Source organism: Microtus ochrogaster, chromosome 2 (assembly GCF_000317375.1).
Source record: "Microtus ochrogaster isolate Prairie Vole_2 chromosome 2, MicOch1.0, whole genome shotgun sequence".
NCBI lineage: Eukaryota > Metazoa > Chordata > Mammalia > Rodentia > Cricetidae > Microtus > Microtus ochrogaster.
The window spans coordinates 87409551-87427073 of NC_022010.1; the positions used below are offsets into that span (position 1 = coordinate 87409551).

General features: G+C 37.5%; 1 protein-coding gene across 4 annotated transcripts in view; it reads left to right on the forward strand.

The window, feature by feature from the left end:
- Arl13b (ADP ribosylation factor like GTPase 13B) overlaps positions 1-17253 on the forward strand; it is a 62012-nt gene extending 44759 nt beyond the window's left edge. For 3 of the 4 annotated variants that reach the window (XM_005345251.3, XM_026788161.1, XM_026788169.1), the window contains 5 exons: positions 2183-2288; positions 5435-5642; positions 6547-6663; positions 7545-7613; positions 15309-17253. In XM_005345251.3, the coding sequence (XP_005345308.1) occupies positions 2183-2288; positions 5435-5642; positions 6547-6663; positions 7545-7613; positions 15309-15385 (577 nt within the window). In that variant the 3' untranslated portion in view covers positions 15386-17253. The remainder of the gene's footprint in view (positions 1-2182; positions 2289-5434; positions 5643-6546; positions 6664-7544; positions 7614-15308) is intronic. The other variant, XM_013352796.2, reaches the window with a different exon arrangement.
- Positions 17254-17523: the final 270 nt, after the last annotated feature.

The window sequence follows — 17523 nt, forward strand, 5'->3', positions numbered from 1 at the left end:
GTGTAAGCAGAATTTGGGAATGCAGTGTTCATTACTGTGGCACTTTTAAATGTTCTATGGTGGACATTGTTTTTGTGGGGAAATGGACCCTGGTGTGTGCTGATGGGAAGGATGATTCTTGGACCCAGTGATCTCCCCGTGCTGCCTGTGTTGCGGAGGACTACTTGTTCGTCCAGGCCGCCCAGAATAGAAATAATCACACAGAAACTGTATTATTTAAATCACTGCTGGGCCCATTAGTTCTAACTTCTTATTGACTAACTCTTGTATCTTAATTTAACCCATCTCCATTAATCTATGCATCACCACGAGGTCATGGCCTACCAGAAAAATTTCAGTGCATCTGTCTCTGGAGGCTCCATGGCTTCTCTTTTTCTCTGCCTCCTTTTCCTCAGCATTCCATTTAGTTTTCTCCACCTCACTCAGTTCCCCTATAGCTCCGCTAGGGCCAAAAGCAGTTTCTTTATTAACCATTGAGATTCACAGCCTACAGAGGGGAATCCCACATCATGCCTGAGTGCTGGACTTACAGGCATGTTCTGCCATTTGCAAATGAAATTACTAACACTTTTGGCCTTATTTTTCACAATTATATTTCTGTCTTGAAATTGCTATATCTGTTGTCATGGAAATATATTAATCAGGTAAAAGGTGCACTAATGCCATGAATACTAGAAGAGAAAAGTGAAAGTAGCATACAGTAAACTAAAAGTTTAAAAATTAATAGAAGTAAAAAAAGATTAAAGACTTTTTAAAAAGCAAAAACATAGTAGAAGAGAAAAAGAAAAAAAAGATTCAGTTAAAAAAATTAAAAAGTTAAAACGTTAGAAGAGTAACACAAAGCCCTGCCCTCCTGGCCAAAGGGCTTGGATTGGAAGTGACTCCCAGGGGGTTTTCTGATACTCAGATCCACCAGGTCTGAGAAGCCTGTGAGTTGTAGCTGAAACCAGGTGTCCTTCCTCTGCTTCCGCCCTAACAATTTAGGTCAGTATCCAGGCTGCTCCCTGGCTGCTTCCTGCCACACAGGTTAATTAGTGGTGACTCTGAAGGTTTTTTATATGTATATCAGAGGTGTGGCAAAAGTCTGTCTGCCAAAAGCCCTTATTGCATATGGAGCCTCAGCAGTATGTGGAATGACCAGGCCGTGCATGTTACTATCAGAGGCCCCCAGCCTGCAGGGCATGGCAAATGCCCAAGCTGTGCTGTATTTTTGGAATGCTCCCCGACAGTGAAGGAAACCATCAGAACAGTGAATTATGTGCATCAGAATTGACAGCCGGGGTCTTTGCTTTCAGACCCAGACCCTGGTGCATCTGGCTTCACTCCTCCTCATGGAATGGGACCATCTACCACCGAGTCCCCTCTCTCCATACCACACCCCACCCGTCCTGCTTAAACCTCACAGTGGACTTGTCATTGTCATTGATGTCCTATCAACAATGCTATTGTTTGGTGGTGTCCCACCTCGTCACTTCTTACATATGGTTCTTAAGACCCTAGGTTCTGATTATTCTCTGTTTTTGTTTTGTTTTGACCCCAGGAGCAGTTTATTTCCTAGGACTAGGACCTTTCTCAAACAGTGGCTCCTAGTTGGAGCTCTGGAGTGTTTGCTAAGCTGAGCAATAGGCATGAATTCTTGGTAGTAGGAGGTTTTTAGTATTTACTCGATACGGGTATTACATTAAACCAGACTCTTGTGGATTACAGCTGCAGAAGCTTGAGTTTCTCCAGCCGTTAGGACTTCTGGTCTTCTCTGCTGCTATTACACCTGTTGCCAGGACCTTGACATTTACCTTATCATTGCAGCCCCCAAGAGGCTAGTAGAGGTTGAATTCTAGAACTGTTCTGTGCTTGTCTGAGGCCTTTCCACTTCTGTTGTTTTGCTTTATCTTCACTTCCTGTTGGTCGGTCCCCAGCATTCTTCCTGGCTCACTCCCTGCCATGGACTATCCTGGCTCATTTGTAGCACTGTCTCTCCTTACTCAGATGTAGGGAGAGAGCCCACACCATTCTGTCAGGGTTCTGCCTCTTAGGATTTCCTTTTGACTCCTCTTTATAGAAACATAGCATCCTGTTATCAGCGTGTCCTCATGAAATGCTGCCCTAAGTAAATGCCATGACTAGGTAAAAATGGTTCCGCCCCCTTTCAAAAGGAATTTTTATTTTTTCCTCCCACAAACAGAGATCGAGAGCAAACTGAACTTGATGGGACCAGTGGTCTGGCTGAGATGGACTCAGGACCAGTTCTTGCTAATCCTTTCCAGCCCATAGCAGCTGTTATCATTGAGGTATGCATTGTGAGACTGTGAGTTTTTATGTGTTAAATGAAACAGAATTCAGTAATGGTGGTTAGGTGTTAGGACAACAGGCAGGGCAGTAGAGAATTTCTCCAGAGAGAATTTCCAGTGACATTGAAGGTGTACCATGAGGTAGAGGTTAACCACTTTTTTGGGTCATAGTTTACTTTGGGGCACGGTAATAGATCAAATGCTTGTCTAACACAATCATTTTTTAAAAATATGTTCAATGTAGTATAAATGTTATGCCCAAATCCAAAATCTGCGAAGTCCCCTCAAGGCCAACAAGGAATCCGAGTCCCATATGTAAAAACAAAGAGCCTTAATTTTAATCAAGTTTGCAAACTCGGTCTCTCTGCATGTCCAGCGTGTTGGAATAATGGGAGAGTCTGGAGCTCAATTAGAGGTTTTTATAGTAGTAAAGGTGGGGATGAGGGATCTCTGAGGTTTAGGGCCCCTGATTGGCTAACATTTGTCTAGGGGTGTCCTGTTGAGGCATACTGGCAGGTGTCTTTATCTACAGCTCTTGGAATGCCAGGCATTTCCTTTGAATGGTCCAGTCTTGGGTGGGAGTTGGGCAATCTGTGTGGTTCCTCCTGCAGCCAGGCATTGTCTCAGGGTAAACTATGAGACTCAGCCCTCTTATTAAATTTATCGATGGCCAGAGTCCCAGCTGATAATGGTTGGAAGTAAAGAACTTCCTTTGAGTGACATGCCCAGACTTAGCTTATCATGGCTGGACCCCACAGTAAAAAGAGAAATATGGCTTCAAAATATACAGGAATAAAAGTAAAAGCTGAATATTTTATAGTTACTGTGTTTGATAAAAACTGGTTTGCCGCCGGGCGATGGTGGTGCACGCCTTTAATCCCAGCACGCGGGAGGCAGAGGCAGGCGGGTCTACAAGAGCTAGTTCCAGGACAGGCTCCAAAACCACAGAGAAACCCTGTCTCAAAAAACCAAAAAAAAAAAAAACAAAAAACTGGTTTGCCATATTAAATTTGATATTTTTTGTAGTAGAACTGATACTATTTTCTTGTTGTGAAAATTAAAATATAATTTAATATTTATATTTTAAATTATGTTATACTCATGTATATTACACATTTACATAAATAATCAAGCTACAAATCATAAAGAAAAATTAGATTTTATTGCATTTGAATTTAAAAGAATTGCTGTACAGATTAAAATACCTAATGAAAACTAAAATATAAATAAATAAAATAACCCTGATGTTAGAAGAGACACACCAGACTCATAGTCCTGTGACAGTGTACTAATACTAAAATTTGCAAATGAATAATAAAAAACCTGGGCATTGGATTCCAAAAGGTGGGAGAGAGCATGGCCTTAAAGGTGTTTAATTATCTTCTCCAGTAGTAACAAAATTATTGTCATGTCACACTCAAATCAGACTAAAACAGTGCCAGTTAACATTTGCTAGTTTTGCAGAGCTACAGCCTTACAGCATTGGCAGTGAGCCAGAGAGTGGTACAGCGGTTGCCTAGTAGACACAGACCCTGAGTTCAGTCCCCACTATCATCCATCCTCAGAATCACTTAGAAAGAAATGTCATTCTCCCAACCCTGGCATATATAATTTTTGCTTTTATTTTAGAACATACTGACCAGCTGATCCATAGCTGAACTGATAAGAATGTAACTTAAAACACTAAGGTAATTTCCTTCTTATAATAGTGAAAAATTAACATAACTTCATCTGTTGGAATGTCATTGATTAAATACATTTTGATACTGCCAAATTCTGCATGACTCCAGGGATTATCATATTCAGGGTGGTGAGGGGATGAAAAAGAGACAAAAAACAAAAGCACAGAGAAACATCTGGGCTTGGTGGAGAAGCCACAGCACATGGGAAGCTCAGTGTGTTTATTAAGTACAGCTGAACAGGGAGGCAGTGTCGTTGCATAGAGGGGACAAGGAGGCAGCATTGTTAGGTACTTGTGAACAAGGAGGCAGGTTAGCTCCTTTCAATAGGCAGAGTCTCTGTAGCAGAGCAGTCTCCGAGTCACAAAAGGGTTTCTCCCTAGACCCTTACCCATCCTTAGGGAAGACAACACGGGTTCTTCATATCCTGTTGACCTCTATGCTATCTTGGTCAGAGACCACACTAGATTCTAGTCTCTTAGAGGGAAGAGTCTGCGATAATCATTCTAGGGAATTTGGGTGAGGTCTGCCTCTATAGATAAAGGTGGGTGAGGTCTGTTTCCATAGAAAGCAAAAAAGTCACCCTGCTTCCGTTCCCATTCTTCTGGGTGGGGAAACAGGTACTTTATCTTATATCCTCCACTGAGAAAAGGTCCCTGTGTACTTAACATTCCTGGTTTTCCTAGTGATCTATGTGCGCAATGACCTTTGTGCCCCAATACCTAGAACCCTGTAAAAAGATGGGCATGGTGGAATGTGGCTGTAATACACAATGTGGCTTGGAGACACAGACAGGGATCTCTGTAGCTCGTTAGCCAGCCTATCTAGCCAAATTTAGCTTCAGATTTACTTAGAGACCCTATCTTAAGCCATGTGTTCCCAGCCTCTGAACTCAACATACACCCACAGTTACAAGTGTATGTATATACATGCATGCACAGAATACATGCATACATTCATACATACATATATACTACAAACAAACAGAAATGTTAATTCAGTTTATGAAAATAATAGTATCTACCACATAATGTTTACTGCATTTGAGGTGCTATTTTAAGTTCTTTATGCATTCATTAATATGGAAGGAAACATTTTAAAATAAAACCTTGAGTTTATTTTTGTTTTATCAACAGGTAAGTAATAAACCTATACAGAGAGAATGACATTCACATATGTTTATTGGTGTATGTGTCTATGTGAGTGCAGGAAAGACTGAGAAAACATTCGTAATTATAAACAGAACATTGGTCATCTCTAGATTATGAAACTACTGGCAATATTTATGTTTTTAGACCTCTGTCTCTAGTGAATATTTAGCCGTTAGTGTGTTTTAATGCTATATTTGCAATTCATTGCACATTTCACGGTGATATTGATTCACCAAAGTGCTTACTTGATTTTTTCCTTGAAATGATCTTAAATACCACTGTTGTGATAAAGAAAAATGTATTTCATTTTTGTTAGAATGAAAAAAAGCAAGAAAAAGAGAAAAAGAAGCAGACTACAGAGAAGGAGAGCGAGGTTTGCCTCCCAGAACACAAAGTGGAGCAGGAACAAGTAGAGTCGCAGAGCCACAAAAACAACGACAGTGGGTTGGTGGAGAGTTACAAGGAGGCCCTGTCACAGCAGCTGGACAATGAAGAGGAGCTGGACCAGCGATCATCAGAATCAGGTGCTAAATCGCATCATTTCATACCTGCCATGTGGAAGGGAAACTTATATTTGATTTGTATCATGTTCACAGAAATAGTTCTGTAATATAATAATTTTTATTTCTGTTTTTATCCTACATGGAGTGACATTACATTTGCTCACAAAATATTGTTTTCTAGACTTTTTGTATTCCCTGTAGCTTTGTAGGTTTCACAGATGTTGGTTATTGTTTATGTTACAGATAATTTTCATTTTAGAATATGAATTGTTATATATCTGATATGTTGCATATATATTTAAATAGATGAAGTGTTTTAGTTCAGAATTTTTTAGGTAAGATACTTTTATAACTTTGTTCTAAGTTTGTTCAATATATGCTTCAGTTTTGGTTTTATGTTATTAAAATGTATACATTAATATGGAGAGCCTCAAATGTTCATGTGTGTTTCTTTGAGAGTCTGTATCACTTCTGTTTTTGCTTTTTAAAGAATATTAGATTCTGAGAGGTCTACCAGTGTGATGTGCTTACAAATACTTACACTGGACACACTCTTGAGGAGTGTCACCATCTCTCCTCTTTTTGTACACCTTTCTGAGTTTTATGGAAATTCCTACACTTAAAACAATTATAGTTGTTTAAAATGACTCTGAGTTTGAAAGAAATGCTCATTCATTTTGGAAATGAAGACTTCTCTTAGAAATTGGATGTTGGTGTTTTATTCATTAATTGTATAGTTTTTCTGTCGGCCTTCTAAAATGTATTAGTGTATGTAAGTTCATACTTGGTTGTGGATAGTAGTTCCAAACTTGAGTGTAATCAGTTATTATGGTAATAATAACAATAGTCTCATTTTCATCTTTGTTTTTACTTTGTAGAAGTTCACGTTTTTATGAACTTAAGTTGTGTGTCTCTATTCTTATAGAGAACAGTAAAAAGAGAACTAAGAAACTAAGACTGAAAAGGAGTCACCGTGTGGAGCCAGTCAATACAGATGAGTCTGGGCCTCCAAGTCCCACGCCACCCCCACCGCCCCCTCCTGGTGAGGAATTGATACTGACACTGGATAGAGAAACACTGCTTTAAGCACTGTAGGAAGAAAGCAAGAAGAAATTGGTATTTAATTATTTCATGAGAACGAACCCTTTATTATCTGTGTTATGCAGCATTTGTTAACATTTCTGTGTTGTTTTAAGAATTATATAGTAAAATGTATTAATATAACTTTATACAATAATCCCTAGAATGTGATCAAATTATATTTGAAATAGCTATACCACACATTGCTGAAGGGAATTGAAGTTTAATGAATTGGCAACTAGATTGAGATTTCAAATGCTGGGTCTTTTTATCCTACAAGTTAATATAACTGTGATTTTCTAATATAAATGCAACGTGTATATCCACCTCCTAAGATGTGGCAGGAGATAATGGAAGCACTGAGCATAGTGGCCCCCTTCTTACAGTTGTGGTAAAGATGTGTGACTGAAATAAACACATACATTTGTGTAGACTTTGTGCCAAAGCATCAAATGGTAATATTTTTGATTATGAACTTTTATAAGATTCATTTCTAATCTTATTTTTTAACAAAACATTTCTCTTAGCCTGTGCTAGTCATTATAATGGTAGCCAATAGTTTATCTGTGACGGTGAGAAGAGGTGTGAATTTATCACTAAAAGTGTGTTGAGAGCTAACTGTAACTAACATTAATATAATTATAATATTCTAAAGCAAATGTTATCATCCTAGAGTAACGTGGTGAATGAAGCCGCTTGAAAATGCTCCTGTTCAGAATTGTGTGACTTATATCAAATTGATGTAGAATGTGAAGTACATTTCCTGTCAAGGAGGGATCCTCTGCAAAGACCTTAACAAGTATTCATTTAACAGAGCTTCTCAATGTTTTTCTTTTCCTGTAGTTGGCTGGGGAACCCCCAAAGTCACTAGACTTCCAAAACTTGAGCCTCTTGGTGAAACACGTCATAATGGTAATACAAAAGGACCAGTTTTCAAATAACATCTCTGCATGACCCATCCGCTCCTCTTTATCTTATGACTTCACAGTTTTAGTATTTTATTTTTGAAAGCTCTCAGATCCACTACCATCCTTTTCATTACACTTTTAACGTTTATTTTTGTTTTCTAATTTTTAAATGCACCTTACTATTATATTATTTGAGTTTTTATTCTTAATATAAATACATGAAGATTCATTCCTGTGTTTATTCATGATAAACCTAAGAGAAACAATTATAAGATGGGAAAGCTTTCCAACAACTGAAGTCTGAGCTACTGCAGCTTTATGGTCCGTGCTAGAAAACTGTCATGCCTGCCTGTGCTCAGTGCACTGTGTGATCATGAACGTAATTGCTTGATTAGTTACTAAACATTCAAAGAAGTCAAGATCAGCACACCATATAAAATGAGAGATCAGATTAGTAAACCAAATACAGAAAGGTTTTTGAAGCCTTTTTTGAATCAAGAAAACAGTTTTCCTTATGAAATGGGCATAGCTATAATCTTCGCAGTACCTTGCCTTAGAACTCCAAGAAATAAAGCCTAAGGAAAGATAGGACTCCGAGGCCTAGGCTTTCACATTGAACCTGGAATGCAGAAGACTGAGTCTAACTGTAGTTCCATAACTGTTCATTACGAGCATCCAATACACTTTCTGTGTTAATGTAATAGAACTGTTTCCTAAGAGGAAACATTTCACATTGAACCTGGAATGCAGAAGACTGAGTCTAACTGTAGTTCCATAACTGTTCATTAAGAGCATCCAATACACTTTCTGTGTTAATGTAAGAGAACTGTTTCCTAAGAGGATTACTTAGTAGAAAAAGATACCGAATCTTTAGGAAAAGTGTTACCATAAACTCGACATTTGTCAAACTGAACTGATATTATTCGAAAGTAGTCAAGCCTGCTTCTTGCTTTCATTTTCAGAATACTGTACAGGTCCCTAATGGTTTCTGCATGATCACTGGTGAAAATTAAAAAATTATATTTATGCCGGGCGGTGGTGGCGCACGCCTTTAATCCCAACACTTGGGAGGCAGAGACAGATGGATCTTTGTGAGTTTGAGATCAGCCTGGTCTACAGAGCTAGTTCCAGGACAGGCTCCAAAACCACAGAGAAACCCTGTCTCGAAAAACCAAAAAAAAAAAAAAAAAAATATAATAAATAAATGAGTTTACTCTTATACTTCCTGATAAGGTAGTTCCAGTAGAATTACACATTTCTACTTTATTCACTGATATTTGCATTGTAATATTTTAATTGATAATAGGTTTAATCCTGTTTTATTACATAACCTGACTATTCATATTAGAGTACATTATCAATTTAACTACTCAATATTAGAAGATAGTGTTAGTTTGTCCATTTATATTTCTACATACATAGACAAATGATTTCTCACAAGAGCAGAGAGCTTGCAGTGGCACCTTGATGGCCTGCCACCATACAGAAGCATAGAGGGCTCTGTCTAGAACCAGAACATGGGTGGCCTTCACAGGCTGCCCCTAGTGACCTGCTCCATCTCCTGATGGTGCTAAACAGCGCCACTAGCAGGGGTCCAAGTACTCACACACATGCTCATGTAGGAAGAGTTTAGAATCAAAATGTAGCCTGCTACTTCTGGACCCTGTCCATCTCATAGTGCCGATGCATTCAGTCTAATTTGAACAGTCTCTGTTTTTTTACCAATCCCAACACTATTCAGAATTCCAGAGTTCAGTGTTTCTTCTGAATGACAATCTCTTAGTTATAAACCCTCTAAAATAAAAAAAAAAATTATTTACTTCCAGTATAAAATGACAGAGAATAAACATTCCCTTCCCAGAAGAGAGGAACAGAATAGCAAGGAAGGATGGCTCTGAAGCAAGACCAAAGCCTCCTAGGGCAAATATTAAATCCTGCTGTTAATGTACAGCATATAAGACCCATGGCGGTATATCAGTTCCAATGGTCTTGTTCCGTCCTTCACCCGGGCTTTGTCAATTGCAGCACACATGACCTTTCTCTTAAGGTAGGCCCCCAGGACCTACAGTTCTCCTCAGTAGACATCCCATGTTGTGTTGATCCCAGTGTAGCACCTTAGGCCTCATCTTCACAGCTTCTTGGTTCCCATTGCCAGAGACTTTTCTCAGAGAATCTGCTATTGCTAAACATGCCCCTGCCTTAGGCTGTTCTGCACCTCGTTCAGCAGCTTCCACAATCTTGTAACTCTTCTATTCTTTATGCCTGCAAACCATTACCACAGGGACAGTAGCAAGTTCTACTGCCAGCTGAAAATAGAGCTAAGTGTCTCTTCATGGCTACAAAATGTTTCTCTAGGTGGCCTTTTCCTAGTAGGTCACCTGTTGCCAGGGGTTTCTGTCCTGTCCAATCCCGTAGCCATTCAGTCCCAAAGAAACACACAGAGGCCTATGTTAATTATAAACTGGTTGGCCTATTAATTAGTTCTGGCTTCTTATTAACTCTTACTACTTATATTAGCCCATAATTCTTGGCTGTGCTAGCCATGTGGCTTGCTTCCTTTATCAGTGATGTGTTCTCATCTTGCTTGCTCTGTGTCTGGGTGAGGACTGCAGACTGACTCTTTCCTCTTCCCAGAATCATCCTGTTCTTGTCTCCCCAACTCTTCTTCCTACCTGGCTACTGGCCAATCAGTGTTTTATTAAAATAATACAAGTGACAGGATAAAAGACCATTGTCCCACAGCAACCCCCTTTTCAAAACAAGAACTCTGAATCACATATCCTTTGTTTAGCTTTTTGTCCAGACCATTAGCCATAACATCTTAAAACCAACACTCTAAACAAAGAGAAATAGCCATAATCCATTGGGGGGGGGGCAATATGAGTGTAGTTTTCCAGGCTACTTTCTGCTGATTGGGGCTGATGATAATTTTAAGGGGACCTAAAGAAATTTTTGAATTATGACAAAGTCCTGACCGGAGTATTCTATGAGGTTTGATCATCTCAGCCAGCAGTCTTAAAACTGTTCTGGATGTAGAACTCAGACATCTGGGCCATCTGCTCCTATTGAAGATTTCTCACTGGGTCTTCCTTGATCAAACATGATGTTTCTTAACCCAGAATGAATTCACAGCTTCTCAATTCCTGGGGAAACAAACGCAAAACCTCTTCTCCAAAGTAACGTATTTTTTGACTTCAATTTTGAAGTCAAGGCATTTTCAAAATATATATGTTGGATTAATTCAGCAGCATTTATAATCAAATGTCTTTTAGCAGCTGTTGCTCTTTCCTCAGCAGTCATGCAATTCAAAGACAACACAATAATATACATTATCCAGAGTCTCTGTGTATTTTCTATCTACATGGCTTTATTTTAAACTCTATTTCTTTTATTTTTCTTTTTAATTTTTGGTTTTTTTTTTTTTTTTGAGACAGGGTTTCTCTGTATATCTTTGGCTGCCCTGAAACTCACTCCGTAAACCAGGATGTCCTTGAACTCACAGAGATCCACCTGCCTCTGTCCACCAAATGCTGGGATTCACCTTCTCTGTTCTCTCTTTGTAAATGAAAATCTTCCAAGTGAGTTTGTACTTTTACATTCTAGGCCCTTCTCTGGAGCTATAGCTTCCTTTTTACCTTTTTTGTTGTTGTAGTGCAGTGTTTGAAGTGTGTAGCTTCTCTTTCCTGATGCTAATCTCTTTAGTAATCAGGCCTACAGTGTCTGCACTTGCTTTGTGATAAATGTGCTCCTTTCCTTTTCCAGGCCCAACTGCTGCTTCTCTTTCTTTTCCATTCTTTGCTCTCTGTTCTTAGTATGTAGCTGAAAGCATTTAACAGTAGCCATGCCACAGTCTGAATGTTAAACACCAAATAAACTTGTCTATTACTTTTGAATTCAGAATGACTATGATGTGGCTAGAATCTTTGTGTAATGGCCACTTACCCAAACCCAGTAGAGTCTTTGTTTCCATCTGAATCCTCATGCTGGTGGCCTTTACTGCATGCGTCTCTGTTGGCCTTAGCTTCTAGATGTGTAGCAGAATGTCCATTGATTTTTCATATATAACATTCTAGGGCTTCTCTAACCAATAGCTCTACACTCTCCTATATTCATCCTTAAAACTAACTAAAAGTCTAGGAACTGCTAATAATATTCATCACAGCAAGTACTTCATCCTTCTCTTACTAATTTTCTGTAGGTTCCACAATCTTCAAAATGGCAGCACCACCAGTTCAGGACTATTGTGTTGAAACACATGAGCTGGGAAGGGGGAAGGGATCATTTCAGACACAAACAATGACAGTGTGTATTTATTTATTTGACACCAGCTAAATATTTGTGATATCAAGATGAATAAGACATGCATTTTTTCTGATTTAATAGAAAAAATAGTCCTCCAAATTACTGTAGTTCTCCAAATTACTTATCTGAAACTATAAGTTCTTTAGTGGAAAATTGGAGTACTTTTGAGAAACTCCATGGGAAGTTATAGAAAGAGACATAAAAACTATGGGTTCAAATAAGAAAAGCCAGTATAAGCAGGATCCAAATGTAAGCATGCCTGTAATGCTAGCACCGTTGAATGCTGAGGCAAAAGGCTTGGGAGTTCCAGGCCAACCTAAGCTACATGAGAGCCTGTCTGAAGAAGAAAAACCAAACAACAGCAACAAAAACAGAGATAGAAAAGAAGAGTAGTTTGTCTGAAAAATGGTCTGAAGGCATGAAGTTACATAGTGGTTAAGAGAGGAAATTTAAAATTATAGAAAACATTGAAAATGGATTTCTGGCATTGGACTAGGTGGTAAAGGCCTTATATATTAAAATATAAAGGCTTACTACTAGTAATTTTTCAGGAGCTACTGGTCATTTATTGCGTGGACATAGTGTTATTAGATTTAAGAAAACAACAAAAAATTACTTAGTGTGTATGAGAGTTTTTTACCTGTGTGTATGTCCGTGTGCCATATGTGGGCCTGTACCTGCAGAGGCCACAAAACGGCATTAGATCCCCTGGAATCAGAGTTACAGATATATGTGAGCCATATTATGGTTGCTGAAATTAAACCCTGGTCCCCATGGAAGAGTAGCCTGTGTTCTTAACCTCAGACCCTCTTCTTATTGCTAATTTTGAACCCAGTTCTTTCCAATTGTATATAGATATATGTGGTCCAAAGTCTGGTGATAAATACGCAGTGACTTACAATGAGCTAGTGGATAATTAAAAAGCAGATGTACTGGGCTTGTGATTTAAACTTCACTGCCTTGACAAAAATTGCCATTATCAGATTGAAAGCAGCTTAAGGGAGATTCTTACTTTGATTACAGGCATTTGCTTTGGTAATAGCATGTTTCTATAATCACTGTTATTGCCTACAAAGCTTTCTCTGTGTAACAGGTAGAACAGAAGCATTCGAAGAGGCTTAAAATGAGAGTCCGTATTTATATTGTGAACACTCTCAGTCTGCATTCCACATCATGAGAAATGAATCAGTTTAGATAGTCAAAAATACCAGCTATACAAATTAAAGAATATTACCAAAGCTTAAAATTATAAAGAAAGTTAAATATATTTGTATCTTTTCACTGCTCTCTAAATTTTATCTTAAAAATGTTTGAAGCCGGGCGATGGTGGCGCATGCCTTTAATCCCAGCACACAGGAGGCAGAGGCAGGTGGATCTCTGTGAGTTCGAGGCCAGCCTGGTCTACAAGAGCTATTTCCAGAACAGGAACCAAAAGCTACGGAGAAACCCTGTCTCGAAAAATCAAAAAAAAAAAAATGTTTGATAATCACTATGAAAATGTTTAGAAAATTAAAATGCTGTATCTTATAGGATGATTTAGTTTCCTGTAAGGAAGTGATACAGAACCTACTACAAAAATAGACTAATTTTTTGGAAGACAAAAAGGACATTCTACATACATACATTTGGTCTTTTAATAAAAATATTTTAAAATTCATTAGCATAATTGGCTATATCTTATAATTTTATCATAATAATAATATCAAGTAATAGGTACCTACCATTATGCTTGACAGTTATAATTCTTCTAAATTGCCATGTAATATTGTTAGCCAAACTACTTTAGGCAAGAGCCAAAGCTTTTATTCCACTAAGCTGCAGAATCAAGACTTGAACTTAGGTTTATCTGGTTTTGAAATCTATACTTTAATATTTTATGTTTATATTATTACTTTAATATTTCTTTCTTGGCAGCTTAGTTTTTGTTTTTTATTTGCATTTGCTTTAAAAATATTTCCCCTCATGCATTTCCAATATATTTATCTTAATATCAAAATATTTCCCCTAGTGCATTTCCAATATATTTATCTTAATATTAAAATATTTCCCCTCGTCCATTTCCAATATATTTATCTTAAGTGTTTTTGTACACTTGTGCTTCTAAAATAATTTTAAGTTGACTTAAATGTGACATTAGCTTTATAATTTAATTTGTGGCAAAGAAATAAATAGAAATTTGAGTCAGTGAGTCAACTTAGCTGGTAAAGGTACTTTTTGTTGCCATGCCTATAGACTTGAATTTGATCCACAAGACCAATACAGTTGAAGAGAGAACCAACTCCCACACATTGTTCATGCACAAACATCAGAATAAGTAAATGTAATACTTTTTAAAAGAATATAAATGAGCCAGGCAGTAGTACCTTGAAAAGACAAGCAAGCAAACAAACAAGTAAAGAGTGTGATTTTATGATAAATGGGAAGATTGTGGGCCTGGGAAGATGACTCAATAATAGAGGAATTACCTAGCATGCATGAGACTGGATTCAGTTACTAGTAATTTACATATTCAAAAAGAAAGATCATTTTGTACAATATAGTTAGCAAACCACAGAATTGTAGTAGGGTTAGGTAAGAGAGGTTAGTCTGCTTCTCCTAAAATACCTAGACATAATGATCATTTGTTGTCGGGAACGAGCAGCCTGCTTATTGTCCCAGGCTCCCGAGAGGAGCGCGGCCCTTTGTCCTGAATGCCTAGCTAGCTTACACCTGAAATAATCACACAGAAACTGTATTTATTTAAACACTGCCTGGCCCATTAGTTCTAGCCTCCTATTGGCTAACTCTCACATCTTGATTTAACCCATTTCTAATAATCTGTATGTCACCACGAGGTCATGGCTTACCGAGAAAGATTCAGCATGTCTGACCTGGCAGCTCCATGGCAGTTCTCTGTCTGCTCTTCTTCCCAGAATTCAGTTCTGTCTACTCTGCCTACCTAAGTGCTGCCGTATCAAAAGGCCAAGGCAGTTTCTTTATTCAACTAATGAAAGCAACACATAGACAGAATAACCTCCTATACCAATCATTAGAAAGAAACATGGTGTATACAAATAGTAACTGACCAGGGGCTTAGTAGCAGATGGCATAGATTCTCAATATTTTGTATTTCTTTTCCTAATGTAAATGTGCAATTTTAAAAAAAACTTTTTAAGTATGTCTGTTTGGTACAACATTTTACCAGTCATTTAGAATTTACCTATGTTGTTATGTTTTGAATTCATTCATATTTTCTTGGACTTTTGTTTGCTTCCATTTTCTGTCTCTACCCCCCTCCCCATTCACTCATTTGAGAATTGTCTGCATCTTGTTTTAAAGATGTTGGCTGGAAAAGAATAGCTGTGACAAACTTGATTACCATACTGTTTTATGCTTTCCATTTCCCTTCTTTATGCAGATTTCTATGGGAAGCCACTGCCTCCCCTGGCTGTGCGACAGAGACCTAACGGTGATGCTCAGGACATGATCTCATAACCAAGTCAGATGCGCTGGTCTGTTAATACCAACAAAGTGAGCTGAGACCTTCCCCAAACAGAAAAGCCCTGAACACTGATGACTGGGGCAAGACATCCATGAGGCCATAGAGGAAAGAATACCCAAGAACTTCTGGCTTGATCCTTTATGTCTCCATGTTCTATGGTTAAAGCAGAAAGGAAACAAAATGACCAGAGCATTTGGCCAAGTTAGCAAGATGTTGAGTTTTTGGTTTACACGTGCCTACTCTTGGACATTCTCCTGAAGGAAAACCTCCTCAGAAATGGAGCCAATGGACTCTACATACCTGATTATTTAATAGTCTGTATTTCTATGCATTAAACATGTTTTATAAGGTACATGTACATTAAAAGGGAATTCCTGGGAATTTATAATCTAAATTTTAACTATTTTTATATTTTTTTCTAAAGCTTTTGTTTGAATTTGCTATTGTATTGACTGTGCACTTTTCTACAGATGTGTTCATTAAACTGTCTGGGTAGAAAGTTGATTTACTTGACAGACATGAAGTGTACAAGCAGGATCTGTTTAACTGGCTTGAGGTATGTTTTGTGATAACATTATTTTTAAAATGTACACCCTATTTTGACATAATTTTCAAATAGTTTTTTTAAATAGTTGCTATTTTAAAAAGCAAGTTCTCAGACCTTGCTTGATTCTACCCGATTACGTGATTTAAAAGGAGTACCTGAGGAGAGAATTCTATTCTGTTGTCATTGTTTGTTTTCTTTGGTGATGATCTCAATAAATATTAAGACATGTTAAATACCTTTTCAGAAACATCCTAAATCTGTTTAAATTAGTAAAAATGTGTACTGTGAGACATTATTCAAAGCCCTAAAGGAGCCAACTAAAGGACCGGACACTTTCCGAGCTCAGGTGCCCTCCACTATTACTTTGATCCTTTAGGATCTTCACTGACTCCTTGGGTTGTTTTCATTTTTCCATGCATTGAACTTAACGGTAAGAAGACTGCAAAGGCTACTGTGGGTCTCGAGAGTTCAGCTTTACAGCAAACACAGTCATTTGAGTGAAAATGTTTGCTCAAATCCTTTTATAAAGAGCAAATTCCAACATGACTTCTTTATTTCAAATGATAGCACTTGTTTTACTCTTGAGTGCCATTTATAAGGCTCCCTGTTCATCTGTCCTTTACTAAAACTTCTAGAGATTACAGTTAGTAATAGATTCATAATGTAATATGTAATTGAAAGTATGCCTTTAAGTCAAGGCAAATATAAAGAACAATTTCCCTATCACATTGCTAAGTCTGGTACCTTATACTGGCAATTGATATATACTGGGTTTCTGAATGTAAGTCCGTCTAAGGTAGATAGTCATTGATTATTTGTCTTTTAAATGTTTACAGGGTATTGTGTTCACATTTTAGCTCACTGGACCTGGATCAATGAGGTCACGTTATTCCAGTTAGCATTGGTGGAGTTTCTTTGAGTTTTTGCATGGTACCTACCTTGCATACTGACAAAAAAAGCATTTTCATTTCTATGCAAAACCTATATGCAGAATTAGGTTTTTTAGGAGAATCACATGAACACAGGCTGCTAAATCGGAACTGGATTTTAGAGGAACAAGCGCTCATCTTTTTAGTTCATTTTGTAATATTTACATTCCCTGTTAAAACTAAGCTCGCACTTTTGCTCTCTTTTAACATTCATCTGCTTTGAGAATAAAGATTGTTTTTAAAAAAAATTCTTGCTTCCTACCAATGTTTACTGTAGAATACAGTAATTGCCGACTCTATTTCATAAAAGTGATTTTGAAATTGAATGTAACATAAACTAGAATTGATGTTTTCTATAATAACATGTTTTCTTAAAGCAGTGTAAAAATCCTCTAAAAGATGTTTTGTAAATCCTTTCAGATTTTAACACTTCTATGCTTATTTTGTTATATTATACATTTTCATTCTTATTCATCATGAATTATAACATTTCACAGAATAAAAAATAATTTACACCAGTATCCCATGTATCTTTCCCTTTCCTGACTTTGAATGAATTTCTTTAGCAAATCGATTTATTTTTTTTGCATTATTACTATGGAAAGAGTTAAATTGGTGGATTAAAGTAAATTCTTTTTTATATGAAAACTACATA